General features: G+C 44.9%; 1 protein-coding gene across 3 annotated transcripts in view; it reads right to left on the minus strand.

The window, feature by feature from the left end:
- LOC126284526 (uncharacterized) overlaps window positions 1-18,416 on the minus strand; it is a 270,111-nt gene that overhangs the window by 93,790 nt on the left and 157,905 nt on the right. For 2 of the 3 annotated variants that reach the window (XM_049983526.1, XM_049983533.1), the window contains exon 1: window positions 7,491-8,925. In XM_049983526.1, coding sequence (XP_049839483.1) covers window positions 7,491-8,892 — 1,402 coding nt within the window. In that variant the 5' untranslated portion in view covers window positions 8,893-8,925. Of the gene's footprint in view, window positions 1-7,490; window positions 9,263-18,416 lie in introns of those variants that run through there. The other variant, XM_049983541.1, reaches the window with a different exon arrangement.

The following is an 18,416-nucleotide window of genomic DNA, read 5'->3' on the forward strand; positions in this document are numbered from 1 at the left end:
TTTTGTCACAACAATATGTTTATCTTCTGTTCAAATAATCAGCAAAATGTTCACGAACTTGAATTGCAGCAATAGGTAACCTTCGATTAGTTGGTCCAATATCTACAAATGCACGTATTGGCTTGCACTCTTCTTCACTTTCAGAAGGTGGGTATTCTTTGTTATTACTTGATATAACGTAATTGTGTAAACAGCTAGCCGCTTTAACAATATGTTCTGCAGTTTCAACATCGGTTCCTATGGCTCTTAAAATACGCGCCATTTTGTTGCCAACATACCAAAGGCATTTTCGACTACATGACGTGATCGGCTAAGCCAGGCATTGAATTGCTTCTTCTTTGCATTGTTGATTACTGCAGGTTTTGGATGTGGTCTCAGCAAATAAGTCTGAAGTGCAAAACCTTCGTCACCAACGAAAACACGAGGAACAGGGCTGTCTGTACCCAGTAGTGGCTTTGGAGGTAGAATACTTTTGCCCTTGATATACTCTTGATAGAAAGCTGAATTCTCAAAAACAGTGTTGTCACTGTGACGCCCATAACTTCCAATGTAAACTACTGTAAAATTGTAGTATGGATCAACGATCGCCAGGAGAACTAGCGAAAAGAATTGTTTATAACAGAAGTACTGGGATCCACTATCCTTCGGGCATTTTAACCTGATATGCTTTCCGTCTATGCTTCCAATGCAGTTCGGAAACCCCCAAAGTTCTAGAAATCCTTCTTCAGATTTCTTCCACGTCTCTGTTGTAGGAGTAGGCAAATACTTGGGCTGTAGAACAGCGCATATTGCCTGGCACACTTCTTTCACAATTTCTGAGACCGTTGAACATCCTAACCGAAAAGAAAAAGCTATGGTCTGCTGACTGTCGCCTGTAGCCAAGTATCTGGAAAAGGTTAAACTAAATTATGCTGGTAGAACGAATAGACAAGTTAACGACCAAAGATATGTTTGTTTAAATTCAGTGACAATGTTATGAATACAATGAAACAAAACAATCTATTTAGTAGAAAGTTCAGTCTAGTGGGACATAGGGAACTAGATGTTAACTATCGTTTTGCTGTATTCACAAACAATGCAGATCAATTTATCACTCCCTTCCTAACTACATTGTGGGATAGCCGAACCTTTCATACGATACAGCAAAACTGAAATGGAATAATTTATATGTGTTCTGTATGAAATACAAAGAGGCTACAAATGGTAAACTTACCCCAAACAAATGGATAGTCTTTGCTTTGTATCGATTGGCTTTCTCCAATTCGTTGTGCACTTCTCGGTGCCCCCTTTTATCAGGAGATGCAGTTCCTCGAAACATTCTCGCGACATACGAAAATACTTGAAGAACCTATCTTCGTCAGACTCTAGTTCAATACACAGACGATGGTATTCTCCTAAGCTTTCTCTCTTGCTTGTTTTGTAAATTAAACTGCCTTTTGCTGCTGCTATTTAGTTTATTTCTCCCATACGCGTTTCGCCTTTTCTTGTTTTAAGGCATCATCCCACTGATGATGCCTTAAAACAAGAAAAGGCGAAACGCGTATGGGAGAAATAAACTAAATAGCAGCAGCAAAAGGCAGTTTAATTTACAAAACAAGTATTTATATGCTTGCTGCGGAAGATGGCCACGCAAACAAACTTGTTTCTCTCTTGCTATTAATGTCGTGCACCCAACATCTCCTCTTCTTGGTGCCATTTCGTATCGCTAATGCGAGGAGGAGTTCTTCCTCGTCCGAGCTACTCATTTCTGCATTCATATATATATATATATATATATATATATATATATATATATATATATATATATATATATATATATATATATATATATATATAAGGAACTCGCACAAAGATAACGAGTCCCGCGTGAAGCTTCCAAATCGGATTCTTACGATAAACATGTATTTTAATGTGTTAGACAGATACATGAGATGCATCAATATTTAATTTGTTCTTGCAAAGTGTGAGACGTCTTTCAATGTGTGATAAATAGTTTTTCTGAGATATCGACTCATTGTCTTTGGAAATGTCATAACTCTCACTATTACCGTATTTCTGGTTGTGTGTTTGCAAGCTGTAGGACACATCTTCTTATTCTTTCTTTCTTTGCCTAACAAGACAATTGTGTTGTGTGTCTTTGTGGTGGTGTAGTTGGTTACAGTTTTTTTTGTATAATGTTTCTAGCGAATTACACGATGCATTTACTTTCTCCCTCCTTAAACGTTGCTTGAGAACTTTTCTAAATGCTGCAATATATGCTTTGAGGGTGTGCTGTAAGTCACAATCTTAGATGTAGTGTGGATAAATAATTAATTTATAAGTCTGTTACGTTTTCAACCGTGCAGCAATCTATTGACGGCAATATGAAATCGTGGTCTAAAGATCGAACACCCTTGTTTTACAATGCAGCTGTCTGCTGGTGGCGCTAAGCCTTCGTTCTTTACAGTGCAGCACTCTGCTTGTGATGGTAGCAAGCAGGATATGGAAGTGAACTTACTTTTAATTGCGTTTTCAGAGTTTTTGGGAAAGTATTTGAGGTAAAAAAACGCATTTTGAACAAAAACGAATTTCTATTTTGTTATTTAAATTTTATTAGCAAATGCTGGTCTTTAATTGTTTATAGAGAAATATTATATCTACTCAATCCGGTATTTCTTGGTGAATGATTTAGAGCTTCAAATGAGAATTATGTATGTGACTGTTGAAATGTCCAAACGACGTCCTCCCATCCACCTCCTTCAGTGTGCTGACGGCACTGCTTCCCACGCCTTCTGTCCTACGCTCCAGAAACCCCAACGATCCCTCCAAATCTACCTCAGCCACTTTACCTCCTGGTGTAACCAATGGCTCCTTAAGATTAATCCCTCCAAAAGCCAGGCAGTAATTATAGGACACACTACCCGCACCTTCCATTTATGACCATCCTATCCAGCTAACTACCATACTAAAATTTCCTGAAGTATTTACTCCACAGTAACAAAAGTACGCAATGATGACCACGTTTCTTTCCTACTATAGTCACTTTTGACTCGGCGTTTTAGCTACAGACTAACAACGAGAACTGTTTCTCCACTTAACTCCAGTTATTGCTTCTCACCGCTTGGTGCATCTCGTTTTTTGCTCGGCCGTATTCCTGTTACTACGCTATTGAACTCTCTACACAAGTTCAGCGGCGGGTTTTAAACTTACGGTATCATACAAATGGTGCGCAGCTTGCTAGGCACAATTCTATTACGAGTGGTACTTGACCTGCAAATATCTCGGTACTCGTCGTTTTACTGTAGTACAATGGTGCCCATACTTCCCTTTCTCTATAGTCGCTTTCCGACACTTAATATTTGCCAATGACTGAGAATTGTCTCTTCACTTACACCAGTTACTGTTTCCAGTCCCATGATGCGCTTCGCACATTGTTTTTTTCTGACAAGTTCCCTACTAACGTGCTATTGAGTTCACTACAGCTGTTAGGAGATCAATCCCCAAATTTCCCACCCATAGCGTCACTTGTCGTTGATATTAACTCGTTTTATTTAACATTAGGTTTTTATAGGTTACTTATTCTGCTGCTTATGGGCAACCACATTTTCGTTTATGCTGTATGACAATTACAGTTGTGTAATGTTTTGTTTTATTATTTTATCGTTGTTTTACCCTCACCCTGAGACCAACCTCAAGATATGCCAGTCATTAGCTAATTAGCACCAGTTCTCACGGGTGGCTGCACTTTTTGTTTGACTTTCTTGTACCATATTTGTTAGATCACCCAAAATCATTACTAGGGAGAAGGATGACCTAGAACAAAGTCCGACGAAATCTTCGACGCCGTTTATCTGTGCAAGTGGGACTTTGGTTTCTAAGTGAACTGGAATCACTACTTTTGGATCCTCTGTTTTTCATTTCTTCATTTGAGGGCTTGTTGGTATATAAATCCACAGAACATGGGCCATTATCCATCAGACTATTTCCATCAGTACTTTGAAGAATCGTTGAATAATCTCAGGATTGGTGTAGAGTGCACAATGTCTGGTGTCCGCACCATGAAACGATTCTTTCATCAAATTCTTTATCCTAACCAGTACGTCCAGAAAGTGTTTAAATCCGTACGTGAATCAACTCCCAGATGATGTCTGGATATTTTCAGCAAGACAGAGCAACAACACATACTACCTTGACAAACTTGTCACAAGTGTGTGAGGTGTATGACGAGGAGAGAACAGTTACCGTAGGCAGAATAACCTCCTAGACACCTCGCTAGTTTCATCTCTTTCCCTGTGATTTATATCTGTAGGGTAAATTGAAGGATCAGGGATGCTCAGATAATCTTCACGCGCTGGAAGACTCCTGAAAATGTAATAGCTGCTATTCCTCCGGCAGAGCTGTTAAATCGAACACAGCGCTGCATCAATATCAATGGCGGCCATTTGCAACATCTCTGTGATGTTCACTATGAAGGATCAGTCCCACGTCAGTCTTGCTGCAAATATTTTACGTACCAGTTTAATTTCGCTCAACCTCATTGTTATCTGGGAATTCTCTCATGAAATATGCAGAGTGCTCTAAAATTCCCCTTACAGTCTTTTTACCTCTAGAGGGGACTGAGTAGACAATAGTTTGAAATGGAACCTATAAACCGTTTCCGTGCTACAGCCATTTGAAAACATGTTTGCTACGTATGAATGCAGCAGGGTCGTCATGATGGGAGATGCTTACGTCGGATCTGATGTCATTTGACATCTGTCCTAGTGCTCGTTTACTCATTGACGAGTCCGCTTCAACGTGATGTAGTATGGCCTCTGACAACTGGGGAGCCGGCCGAAGTGGCCGAGCGGTTCTAGGCGCTACAGTCTGGAACCGCGCGAACGCTACGGTCGCAGGTTCGAATCCTGCCTCGGGCATGGATGTGTGGGTTGTCCTTCGGTTGGTTAGGTTTAAGTACTTCTAAGTTCTAGGGGACTGATGACCACAGCAGTTAAGTCCATAGTGCTCAGAGCCATTTTGAACTACTGGGGAGTGCGGTGTCTCCTTGGAACACCAGTCACGCCTGCTGACGGTGAAGGTACCCCTTTCTCGAAAGCAGTTGCGTAATTGTGGCGAAAATGGTAGCGACGAAATCGAGCGCTGTGGAAAAAAATAAACTCAATAAAGGCGACGAGTAGCTCTTCCATTACCGTGAGCTTCGCCATACAGAAAGTTGCATGTAGGTGTATTCTGCACAGGTGTACTCAATCATGTTGCTCTAACACACAGACTCGTGAATGAGGTTCGAACCAGGTCGGAGAGGTAGAATTTACTTCAAATGACAACAGCGGATCCGATGTAAGCGACACCCACCATGACTAGCCTGTTGTGTACCTAGCTAGAAAACATGTTTTCAAACGGCTGTAGGGATAGGAACGACACGTTTCAAAGTATCGCCTACTCAGTACCCTCTGTAAGTCCGACGAGTCTGTAAGGGGATTTAGAGCACCTTGTATATCTTCACTGATGTGACACATTATTGCTCTCTGGTTTGTAGTATTGTAGGTTGCCTGGTTTTCAAAAATCTTAAGTTTAATTTTCAAGAGAATTTAGAGCAATGTGTCTCACTTTACGCATCCACATGCTTTCTGCAAAGCTGCAAATTCTACGGCCAGATCATGATAGTTGTAGCACTTACATTTTCGACATGCATCATTCTGAACACAACAGTTAATTTTTGCTATTAGAGAGACATTGTTCTTTACTGACTATGGTATAGAGACAAAACCTTTGAATCTGTTAGTTATAGCGGTAGTTTTACTTTGATAAGGGCTGGGTCCACAGACATGGTAAAGTTACTGAAAATTAACCAAAAAGCTTTACTGTCTGTATATCACGATTGCAATTTCGCTATTTTTCCTCGTCAGGTGGCCTGAAAGCAGTCCGTCCCCAAAAGCAGTTATACAGAGCTTACATATTAGACAATAAAGAAAACTAAGAATGTATAATTACTTATGTAGAGTACGTTGTTAAGTGGGTACCATTGGCCCACGTATGTAATTCTACATCCTTATTTAATTTGTGAACTATATATTGCATCACCCCGGTTCCCAGAACTCCTGAAGACAGACGTTGACTGTGGATATTGTATCACAGAGCAGTCCCGTTGACTGTTCAGATATGTCACTAAATCCGCCCAAAGATTTAAACAACCATGCATGAGCAGCGCCAGTTAGGCGAAGGGGGTCCGACAGCCGATCAGTTCCAGAAGAAGGTGCACGGCTCATGTTGTCTGCAGTTCAACCAAGCCTAGACGGTCAATACGCCAGTTCGATCGCGTCCGCATTGTTACTTTGTGCCAGGAAGGGCTCTCAACAAGGGAAGTGTCCAGGCGTCTCGGAGTGAACCAAAGCGATGTTGATCGGACATGGAGGAGATACAGAGAGACAGGAACTGTCGATGACATGCCTCGCTCAGTCCGCCAAAGGACTACTACTGTAGTGGATGACCCCTACCTACGGATTATGGCTCGGAGGAACCCTGAGAGCAACGCCACAATGTTGAATAATCCTTTTCGTTCAGCCACAGGACGTCGTGTTACGACTCAAACTGCGCGGTGCAGATGGGCCCAACAACATGCCGAGTGGACCACTCAGGATTGGAATCACGTTCTCAACCAGACAATCGTCGGAGACGTGTTTGGAGGCAACCCGGTCAGGCTGCTGTTTTGGTGTGGCATTACATGCGGCCGCCGTACGCTGTTGGTGGTCATGGAATGCACCCTAACGGCTGTGCGATACGAGAACGCCATCCTGCGACCGATAGTACAACCATATCGGCAGCACATTGGCGAGGCATTCGTCTTCATGGACGACAATTCGCGCTGCCATCGTGCACATCTTGTGAGTGAATTTCTTCAGGATAACGACAACTCTCGTCTAGAGTGGCCAGACATGAACCCTCTCGTTCATGCCTGGAATAGATTTTGAAAAGGGCTGTTTACTGTTTAATGGACGACCTGACCCACCAACCAATCTGAGGAATCTCCGCCGAATCGCCGTTAAGGAGAAGAACAATTTGGACCAACAGTGCCTTGATGAACCTGTGGATAGTATGCCACGACGAATACAGGCATGCATCAATGCAAGAGGACGTGCTACTGGGTATTAGAGGTACCGATGTGTACAGCAATCTGAACCACCACCTCTGAAGGTCTCGGTGTATGGGGGTACAACTTGCAATGTGTGGTTTTCATGAGCAATAAAAAGAGCGGAAATGATGTTTATGTTGATCTCTATTCCAATTTTCTGTACAGGTTTCGGAACTCTCGGAATCGAGGTGATGCAAAACTTTTTTTGATTTGTTTATATACATAGGGACAGATTCATTGTAGAACACATGATGGTGTAGTGAGGACAAAATGTTGAAACTGCAATCTTGATGTATAAACACCGAAGGCTTCTGGCATGGCCAAAGTGGAATGACAACTTTGATTAATAAGTTATATCCTCCTCTGAATAAAGGCCACTTACCTATAGGTGGAGATGGTTTGCTTTGCTGGTTCCAGTACTGTTCATGGTAACTGTGAGGATGACCTGAATACAGATTCCCTGTAACAGGAGACAGAGTCTTGTCATGCTGGTCCGGAGGTGGTGTCGGCATAGCCAGTAGGTGCGACAACAGCGTCTGGTTTGACGATTCCATATGCTGCTGTGGTGGCTGTAGAGATGGTGGCAGAGGCGGTGGTAAAGGCGGTGGTCGTAACCGTGGAGTCTGCAATGGTGGAGGTACCCAGAAGTTCAGAAAATTGGGCAGGCTATTGGCCAAGCTAGAGGCTTCACGATCATCCCTTCTGTAGCACTGATTGTACTCGTCCCTAAATGCTTCACGAGAGGTGTGATGTGTGCCTCCACGATTTGCAAACGGTGTGTCCAAAGAAGCATTCTTATAAGAATCCGTGACATAAGGCTGCGGTCTACAGTGAGCAGTGGAATGTTCGGTCATTCTTCGTGAATGCGGTCGATGTTGCTGTGTCCTGTGGGGCGATTTTCCGTGGGTGGGTGGCACATCAGTTAGGGGCATGTGGGGAAGTGGGGTGATAGGTGGGTAAGGACGGTGGGTAGGTATGTGGGAATTAGAACTGTGATGCGTAGGCATACGATGCTGGGACACGTGAGGTGGTGCCTCGTGTCTTGGCACCTGGGGTTGGGTCAAATGGTGCAGAGGCATGAAGGAGTGGTTATTGTTAGCTGGAGACACAGTATGAGATGGAGGAAAATGATGCACCGGCATAAGGGGCTGTGACACAGCAGCCGGAGTCGAGTTAAATGGAGTCACGGTGCGCAGCTGCGATACTTGGACTTCATTCGGGTAAGTCGGTTGAACAGTTTGTGTATGTTCTCGGGGATGGGACATGTGAGGTTGAGAAACATTTGATGGAGGAGCATTTAGTAGGAAGCCATTTGTAGTATGCTCAAATGCAGCATGTCCGAGAAGTGATAGTATGTTTGAGGGTATGCTAGATGTCTGAGATATTGGTGGAGGTGGGACTGAGAAGTCAACTTGAAAGTTGTACGGTAAACTGGGAGGTGCAGCACTTTGCTTCTCGCGTGGTGGACTCCGCTCCCGGACGTTTCCGCTGTGAGTCGGAAGTGCATTATCATTGCAGTTGGGAGGCGGTGGAGGATACGGAGTCGGTGCGAGGGCGGCCAGTGGCCGTTCTGTGGCGCCAGTGCGCTGCTGCTGCCGGTCCTCCAGCGAGGGAGGGTGGGCGCTGGCTGTCAGCTCGGGAGGCGGCAGGACGGTGGGCGGGCCGTAGCGCACGGCCGGCGGCGGCGGCAGCCGGTTCAGTTGTCTGCCGCTGATCGTAGGGGGCGGCGGCGGCGGCGGCGGCGGCTGCGCTGGCGGGGGCGGCGGAGGAACCGTCAGCAACATGTGCACGGTACGCGCGTGCTCGTCCGCCGGCGCAGGGGGGTGGCGGTGGCGCTGACGGCGGCGGCGGCGGTGGCGGCGGCGGCGGGGGCGGCGGGGGCGGCGGCGGCGGCGGCGGCGGCAGCGTCACGGCGATCGAGTAGTGCGTGCCTCGCTCCCGCTGCGGCTGCGGCGTGGGTGGCGGCGGGGGCGGTGGGGCAGAGGCAGAGGCGGCCGCTGCGGCTATCTTGCAGGAAGCGGCTCCGTGGCGTGGGGGCGTCATCGGCGGCGTAATAGGCGCGTCTGCCGGGTTGACGCGATACTTGGCGTGTGTAGGCGGCGGCGGCCGCTCTACCCTGCTGTGTTGGTCCTCATCATCGCTTGGCGGCTCCTCCTGCCAACCCAGCAAAAAGGCGGAACTCAATTACTTATTCCACAGAACATACACTGACGAGTCAAAACATTATGACCACTGAAGCTGTATGCTGCACGGTGGCGCCGAGGGGACGCGACTCGATAAGAGAAGCATATGAGCGGAGCAGAGATGAACGGGGAGTAATTCTAGCGAAGGTAAGTGGCGCAAATGCGAAGATTCGCAGACTTTGGCGACTTTGACCAAAGCCGGATTGTTGTGGCCCAGTGCCTGGGAGCGAGCATCTCGGAAACGGCCAAGCTGGTCGGCTGTTCGAATGCCACTCTCTTGAGCACCTATGGAAAGTGGTTGAAGAATGCTGATACCACGTATAGGCCACAAGAAGTTGGGCGTCCATACCTCATCACAGAACATAGGGCTCGGAAGTTTGCCCGCTCTCTAAAGCAAGATAGGCGGCGATCTGTGGCAGATCTGACGTCAGAGTACAGTGCCGGCGCAGGCACAAGTGTTTTGGAATACAGCGTTCAACGAACAGTGTTGAACGTGGTGTTCCACAGCACAGGACCGCACCTGTTCCTATGCTGAGCGAACAACATCGTCATTTACGATTACAGTAGGCACGGAATCGTCGAGATTGGACTGCGGATCAATGGAATCGTGTCGCCTGGTCGGATGCATCCCGTTTATTGTTCAGATACGCCGGAATACAGGCGAAACGCCGCTCGAAATAAACAGCGCGACGTGGACACAGGGCAGTGGGAGCAGTGTTATGTTATGGGGGACATTCACCTGGACTTCCACGGGACCTGCGATAGTAATCGAAGGCATCGTGACAGCTGTGAACTACGTGAACATTATTCAATATTTATGCTCGATGCCTTTCTCAACAGCGGTAGCATCTTCCATCAGGATAACTGTCCGGGTCACAAGATCAGAATCGTGCTGCAGTGGTTTGAGGAGCACGATAGTGAACTCACGTTAATGTCTCGAAGTCCGCAGCTCGTGGTCGTACGGTAGCGTTCTCGCTTCCCATGCCCGGGTTCGTTTCCCGGCGGGGTCAGGGATTTTCTCTGCCTCGTGATGACTGGGTGTTGTGTGATGTCCTTAGGTTAGTTAGGTTTAAGTAGTTCTAAGTTCTAGGGGACTGATGACCATAGATGTTAAGTCCCATAGTGCTCAGAGCCATTTGATGCCTCGACCACCAAATTCGGCTTATCTGAAACCGATGAAACACATCTGGGACGCTATCGGACGCCATCTCCGCGCGCACAAACCGATTACCCGTAAATTACGGGAAGCGTGTGACCTGTGCGTAGGTACCTGGTGCCATGAACCTCTGGAAACCTGTCAAGTACTTGTAGAATCCATGACACGCAGAAACACGGCTGAATTGCGTTCCAGAGGTGGACCAACACGCTTTTGAGTATATGATCATAATGTTTTGGCTTATCAGTGTATTCACCATAAACGTTACGACGTGGAACACGTCTACAGGAAAAAATCTAGAACACATAAAAAATCTACTCTCTAAAAATTACTTACTATTTCTTTTCAAGAATTCCTCTATGGGACAGTTGGGGTTGTCACGCAGAAACGTCTTTTGATTCATTTTGAAAGATTTTCTGCTATACGTTCAGACATTGTTTGTCCATGGGTACGTATTCAAAGAGTTTTAACCTCTATCTGTGCCAAAGATGGATTCGTTAAAGGGTAATGCACATTATTTTTGCTCCTAGTGTTGTACTTGTGAATGTTTCTGTTACTCACAAACTCATATGGACTGTTCGTAACGAATTTTGTACGTGATTGTACATTGGAACCTCACTAATCCGACCCGTAACGGACCAGGAGCGTGGTCGGAACGCAAAAGAGATCGGATTAGTAGAGGAACACTGTTACTGGCACGTAATATCCCATTACAACTGATAATATTGTCTGGAATACCATTCCATGTTAAAACAGTAGCAAATAGAAAAGAAAAAGGAGACGACTATCGATATTGATTTTGCTGCGATGTTCCGGTATTTCCTAATCCACGAAATGTCTATTGCGGTAAACGTAGAGCTTCGTTAGATGTATTGAAGGGCTATATGACATGCATTTTTAGCATCTGTGTGTGACACTCGAGCTGTAGGTTCGTTGCCTTTCTTGTCGTCATCATCTTTTCCGTACTCATTGGTTTTCGAATAACAGCGTCAGTGAGTCGTGCAGTGAACGTCAGCTGTACTGATCCACTCACTCACGTCACTGAGCTCAACATGTGTATCTATAGTTGGTAACAAAATTTATTTTCTCACACTTGAAAATGTAACAGGAACACTGTCACTAATCTGTAAATTACAGCTGCTGATCGACTTGCAAACAAGTCATTTCGTACTAAAACTGATCGAACTATTGTATCTAGCAACGGTCAACTGCCTACCGACACATATCGCAGACGATGAGTCACGGACAAGTCCAGATGTGAATGTAGCAGCGGCCCGTGTAGGTAAACAAAACCGGAAATGGGCTCGTCGAGGTACACGGGGAGACGGACCATTCGAGGTAGGAGTAGTGAGGTTCTATTGTACAGGATGATCCTTATTAATGTTTGAAAACCCCAAAGCGACGTACACCACACTGAGACAAGTAATTTAACAAAGGACACATGGGGCCGCAAATGTCAGAAAATACCCGAAAAGTGAATGACAAATGTTGAAAATGGGTCGCCAGCTACAGGTGCAGCAGTTGAGCGTATTTGCCTGTCCCTCCTGGAAGTCAAGCATTCACGTCAGTGTGGCACCGGGCCTACATGCGCGACGACAGCGTATCTGGGCTAACGGTTCGAATCTTGCATGAGACAGGAAGAATTTCTCTTTCATTGCGTTAGACGGTTATGTGTTTACATTGCAGTAATACCATACTTATTATTTCATTTACTGGTGTTCCGGATCCCGCTGGCTTATTTCAAAGTACAGTACGACAAAAAACTAGCGTTTTGCGTCATAAGTACACGAGCATAGGATTTCGAATTGCGTCGTTACCACTAAATGACCTACGTTTTCTTTACTAAATAAAGTATGTAAACAAAAAAGAAAGGACAGAAGGAAAGAAACGCAAAATAAAACACCTTTTGCTTGGTTACAGCACTGACAGTAATTTTGCAACTTCTACGTTTACAACGGATCACATTCACAACTGGTGTTCGAAAAACCGAGCGATGTGCGGCACGGTCGTGTACCGGCGAGGGTAGGAGCGACTAGTCCAGCCGCTGCACGTGAAGCGTGGTACGTCGCAACGTTTGTCACCCACTTCTTAGGTGTTTCCCAACGTTTGCAGCCCCATGTGTCTTATATTGAATTACTTGTCTCGGCGTCATCTACACTGCTTTGGTTTTTTTGTAATGTTAATATAATCACCTAGTTTGTACTATGGGGCCGTGGCTACTATTCCCAGCTTCTTAAACCGATGGCCGCAGGATAAACTTACTATTCTCAACTGATAAACAACATGGCTGTAAGATGAACTAGTGTTAACTCCACACATAATTCTGATTACTACCTTTTGTGCAATGAATAACTTTTGCGTAAGTGAGGAGCTGCTTCAGAATATTATCTTGTACTACAATCAATGAAAACATATAAAATATCCGAAATGTCTTTACTTACTGTCTTCTATACTCCGAAATTGGAAATTATTCTTACAGAAAAAGTAGCCGAACCGAAACGATTAGCCAAGCTGGGCAGCCGCACTGTCTGGGGCACTTTGTCATGGTTCGCGCGGCTTCCCCCGTAGGAGGTTCGAGTCCTCCCTCGGGCATGGGAGTGTGTATTGTCCTTTCTCTAGCAAGTTAGTTTAAATAACACTACTGGCCATTAAAATTGCTACACCAAGAAGAAATGCAGATGATAAACAGGTATTCATAGGACAAATATATTATACTACAAGTGACATGTAATTACATTTTCACGCAATTTGGGTGCATAGATCCTGTGAAATCAGTACCCAGAACAACCACCTCTGGCCGTAATAACGGCCTTGATTCGCCTGGGCATTGAATCAGAGCTTGGATGGCGTGTACAGGTACAGCTGCCCATGCAGCTTCAACACAATACCACAGTTCATCAAGAAAAGTGACTGGCGTATTATGACGAGCCACTTGCTCGGCCACCATTGACCAGACGCTTTCAAGTGGTGAGAGATCTGGAGAATGTGCTGTCCAGGGCAGCAGTCGAACATTTTGTGCATCCAAAAAGGCCCGTACTGGACCTGCAATGTGCGGTCGTGCATTATCCTGCTGAAATGTAGTGTATCGCAGGGATCGAATGAAGGGTAGAGTCACTGTGCCAATGTGACGTCCACTGTTCAAAGTGCCGTCAATGCGAACAAGAGGTGACCGGGATGTGTAACCAATGGCATCCCAAACCATCACGCCGGGTGATACGCCAGTATGGCGACGACGAATACACGCTTCCAATGTGCGTTCACCACGATGTCGCCAAACACAGATGCGACCATTATGATGCTGTAAACAGAACATGGATTCATCCGAAAAAATGACGTTTTACCATTCGTGCACCCAGGTTCGTCGTTGAGTACACCATCGCAGGCGCTCCAGTCTGTGATGCAGTGTCAAGGATAACCACAGCCATGGTCCCCGAGCTGATAGTCCGTGCTGCTGCAAACGTCGTCGAACTGTTCGTGCAGATGGTTGTTGTCTTGCAAACGTCCCCGTCTGTTGACTCAGGGATCGAGACGTGACTGCACTATCCGTTACAGCCATGCGGATAAGATGCCTTCTTCTCGACTGCTAGTGATATGAGGCCGTTGGGATCCAGCACGGCGTTCCGTATTACCCTCCTGAACCCACCGATTCCATATTCTGCTAACAGTCATTGGATCTCGACCAACGCGAGCAGCAATGTCGCGATATGATAAACCGCAATCGCGATAGGCTCCATCCGACCTTCATCAAAGTCGGAAACGTGATGGTACGCATTTCTCCTCTTTACACGAAACATCACAACAACGTTTCACCAAGCAACGACGGTCAACTGCTGTTTGTGTATGAGAAATCGGTTGGAAAGTTTCCTCATGTCAGCACGTTGTAGGTGTCGCCACCGGGGCCAACCTTGTGTGAATGCTCTGGAAAACTAATCACTTGCATATCACAGAATCTTCTCCCTGACGGTTAAATTTCGCATCTGCAGCACGTCATCTTCATGGTGTAGCAATTTTATTGGCCAGTAGTGTATTTTAATTTCCATATCGGAGTCTAAATCGAAACTTAGGTTAAGTAACAGATTCGAGGTACTTGTTCTAAAACTAAATTATCTACAACACTTTTGATCTGACTGGATATGTTCATAGGAATCCCATAATTTTAGTTGTATCACTACAAAATTTTAAATTGTACTCCTTGTATGTTTTGTTCAGCTAGTGTAGGGATCTTTGATCTATGATCATTCTTTTGAATAATAACGATATCAGGTACTAAAATAAGAGCGAAAAAAATTGTTAGCATAATTGATTCGAAAGCATTCAGTTGTATTAACACAGCAGTCTCCACCCCTCCCTCCCTCTCTCTCTCTCTCTCTCTCTCTCTCTCTCTCTCTCTCTCTCTCTCTCTCTCTTCCCTGTGAGAATTTCATTATGTTTTGAAAAGCAAATGTATTTGTCAGTTGCCTCGACTTCGGCTGTTGGAGAATGAGTCAATTTCCTTGCCTAGTTGTCAATTTTTTAGTCGATATTATCCTGTGAAATTTTACCCTGCATTAAAGTTTACATTTTCAAATAATTTTGCGGGCGAAGTAGTTAAGGTAGGCATATATATACGAATACTCCTGTATGTTATGAAATTTAAAAAAAGAAACCATCAGAATTAATTCCTACTAACAAATTTCCGCGGAATATTTCCTTTCCATTGCTTCGAAGAAATGTGGTAAATCGCCTGATATTCTAGCATTTGATGGAGGATATCGTAGACGTAGAATATCGTAACACCGTTATGTATCCTGGGTGAGTGAGCACTGGAATAACCTCAGTGTGTGTCTGTGTACTAAGAAATTCCCGATGCACACATTTAAGCGGGAAGGATTACCCAGTGTTGAGAAGCATGAGATACTGTCATGTGAGTTTAGCTGTAGATCACAGAAACTTGATACCACATAAAAAAATGTGTGTAAGAGAGAGTTTTCCCGTCTTTTTATCTCTCTGCCAACGAAACTGCCACGAACTGCTGCAGAAGACGGCCATTATCTTCATGAACATGACGATGTGTGGCGCTACTGGTGCAGTCAACCAAGGTAAATTAGGGAACAGCCGGCCGGTGTGGCCGTGCGGTTCTAGGCGCTTCAGTCTGGAACCGCGTGACCGCTACGGTCGCAGGTTCGAATCCTGCCTCGGGCATGGATGTGTGTGATGTCCTTAGGTTAGTTAGGTTTAAGTAGTTCTAAAAACATCTTGTGGTCGCATATTTCTGTATAGTGGTAGGTGGTAGTGTCGTGACAAATACTAAAAACCCCTACCGATAGGATGTGAGCATAGGGGTGGGCATGCGTTTAAAGGTAAGTTTTTTATGTTTTTCGTGAATAGCTCGAAAATCGCGGCTGTTTCCCAGTACAAAATTAAACTACATTCAACTTACTACACTAAAGGTCCTACTCGTTTTTGCTCTAGGACTAATCGTTCCTAAGTTGCAAGGTTGGAAAAACATTTCGCCTAGAGGACGGGGTTTTCGAGTTATTTAAGGAAAACATAAAAAGAGACTTTAAACGCCCCCCCCCGCCCCCCCCCCCCCCATCCCATTCCTATGCTTAAGCTTACATCCCGCCGTTCGGGATGTTTAGTGTGTTGTTCATGACACTCCTTCCTCAAAATGGTTCAAATGGCTCTGAGCACTATGCGACTTAACTTCTGAGGTCATCAGTCGCCTAGAACTTAGAACTAATTAAACCTAACTAACCTAAGGACATCACACACATCCATGCCCGAGGCAGGATTCGAACCTGCGACCGGAGCGGTCGCACGGCTCCAGACTGTAGCACCTAGAACCGCACGGCCACTCCGGCCGCTACTCCTTCCTATCACCGCAGAAAAATTTGCGATTACACCATTTTTGTCCCCCTATTCGATCTTACTTCGTCTTCGTTGACTGGGCTCTATCCGTTTACAAATCTTTCCTGACGAGATTTTGTCATATACGTCAGTTTTGTCTGATCTGCTTATTTTGCTAACGTTCACATAATTTTTCCACCTATCTAATTGTACTGCTTGATGGCATAAACACTACTAATTACAGGTTCATAACCAGAAAGAATGCGCTAGGTAGCCCATGTTTTCATCAAGTTTTCTTTCCTCTACCCGTGCCCTCTACTCTGATGCTAGTTGTTCGAGATTATTCACCAAAGGGGACATAATACTAAATGACGGCATTAGGAATTATTCACAGTCTAAATATGTCACTGTTACAGAGTGAGTGTGTCAAGGCAGCGCCGGCCGAGGTGGTCTAGCGGTTCTAGGCGCTCAGTCCGGAACCGCGCGACTGCTACGGTCGTAGGTTCGAATCCTGCCTCGGGCATGGATGTGTGTGATGTCCTTAGGTTAGTTAGGTTTAAGTAGTTATAAGTTCTAGGGGACTGATGACCACAGATGTTAAGTCCCATAGTGCTCAGAGCCATTTGAACCATTTTGAACCAAAAGACAGCGGAGGTTACAAAATGTCATCTCACTAACAACGGCAGACACAATGGCGAGACAATTCTGAAACAGTAGTTTATTAAGTTTATTAAGTGAGGAACTGAGGAAAAGTAAGGTCAGTAGCTTATGAGAAAGCACATCCTCATTAAAAAATAAACGTGTAAATGTCCTCACTTATGTTGTTCCAAATCCCATAGCATTTCTTGTTTCACCAGCTATCGATGTCCCTTAAAAGCTTAATTCTTTCATTAAAAAATCTGTTGTTAGGGGAATAACACGGTGGATAATTAATAATTCAGTTTTCCCTCCTAAAAATATAGCAGCATACTCCCCTCCTTGCATACTGTCATTTGCTAAAATCTCTTTTCGATACCTCAAATTGTTTCTGAAATACGGGGAATGTTGGGGATGTTTGTCGCTGGGGCCGCGCGATCGCAAATGAGTGTGCCACATCAGAACAGTTTTCTCGTTATTGATGACAGGTAGAGACCTCCGCCCAAGTCTAAAGAAAAATTCGATATGTTAGTTAAATTTAATATGCAGCAACATACTATGCAATATGCACCAAAAGCAAAATCATAGCGACTCCTATTTTTTATTCCAAACTTTTTTTTAATTTCTCGCCATGTCCTACTACCATGTAAATATCACAGTAACTACGATAATTGACGAAACGATGGCCACATCTTCATGAACCTGACATATAAAGCTCCAAGTAACGCGAAAATGAATTTTTTTTCTTACCAAATAGTTTCCGTAAAATCGTTTGAGAAAGATTGCGGGGCATTCGGCACGATTCTGTCATCGCCGACTGCACGATAGGTGGCAAACAATGTTGGCCTCCCCTTCTGAACTAAGGAGTGAACTTGCCTATTGCTTTGGACGAAAGCTGGTCACTGCGCATCGATCACTATATCACTTGCAAAGTCTACTATTTGAATTACGTAGAAGAGGCGAGGAACTAGTCATATTTGTAGACATTAAACGACTACTCTTTCTCATAATTTTAATTTTTGTCAATATGTACATGAAATTGTGTACCTGCTGTACCATACATAGTTTCAAGATACGTCTGCAGCGCCCACCCCAGCGTGCATGTGGCAGGCCGAAAATACTTTCTAGCCGAAGAAAGTAAGCGTAGTCTTTTGAAGAAACTGCTATCATTTCAGTTCAATAGTGAATTCAATAGTGCGCTAGTGGGCGGCAGAGTGCAGATGCAACTAGCCTTATGACGTCCTTCCAGCATTTGCCTACTTCATTCACGGACAGAACGGACAATAGTAGCCAAACACAGATTATAGCCGTGAAACGGAACATCACAAGGAAGGGTGTGGAGACGTGGGAGAGAAAAGCTGGTAGAGAGATGGAATGAAATGACACAAAATGAGCATATGGCCTCGTTGGCCGAGAGGCCCCATCCTGGGAGCTTCGGCCGCCAAGTGCAAGTCTTATTTCATTTGATGCCACATTGGGCGACTTGCACGCCGGTGATGTGGAT

The sequence above is a fragment of the Schistocerca gregaria genome, chromosome 1, assembly GCF_023897955.1.
Source record: "Schistocerca gregaria isolate iqSchGreg1 chromosome 1, iqSchGreg1.2, whole genome shotgun sequence".
NCBI lineage: Eukaryota > Metazoa > Arthropoda > Insecta > Orthoptera > Acrididae > Schistocerca > Schistocerca gregaria.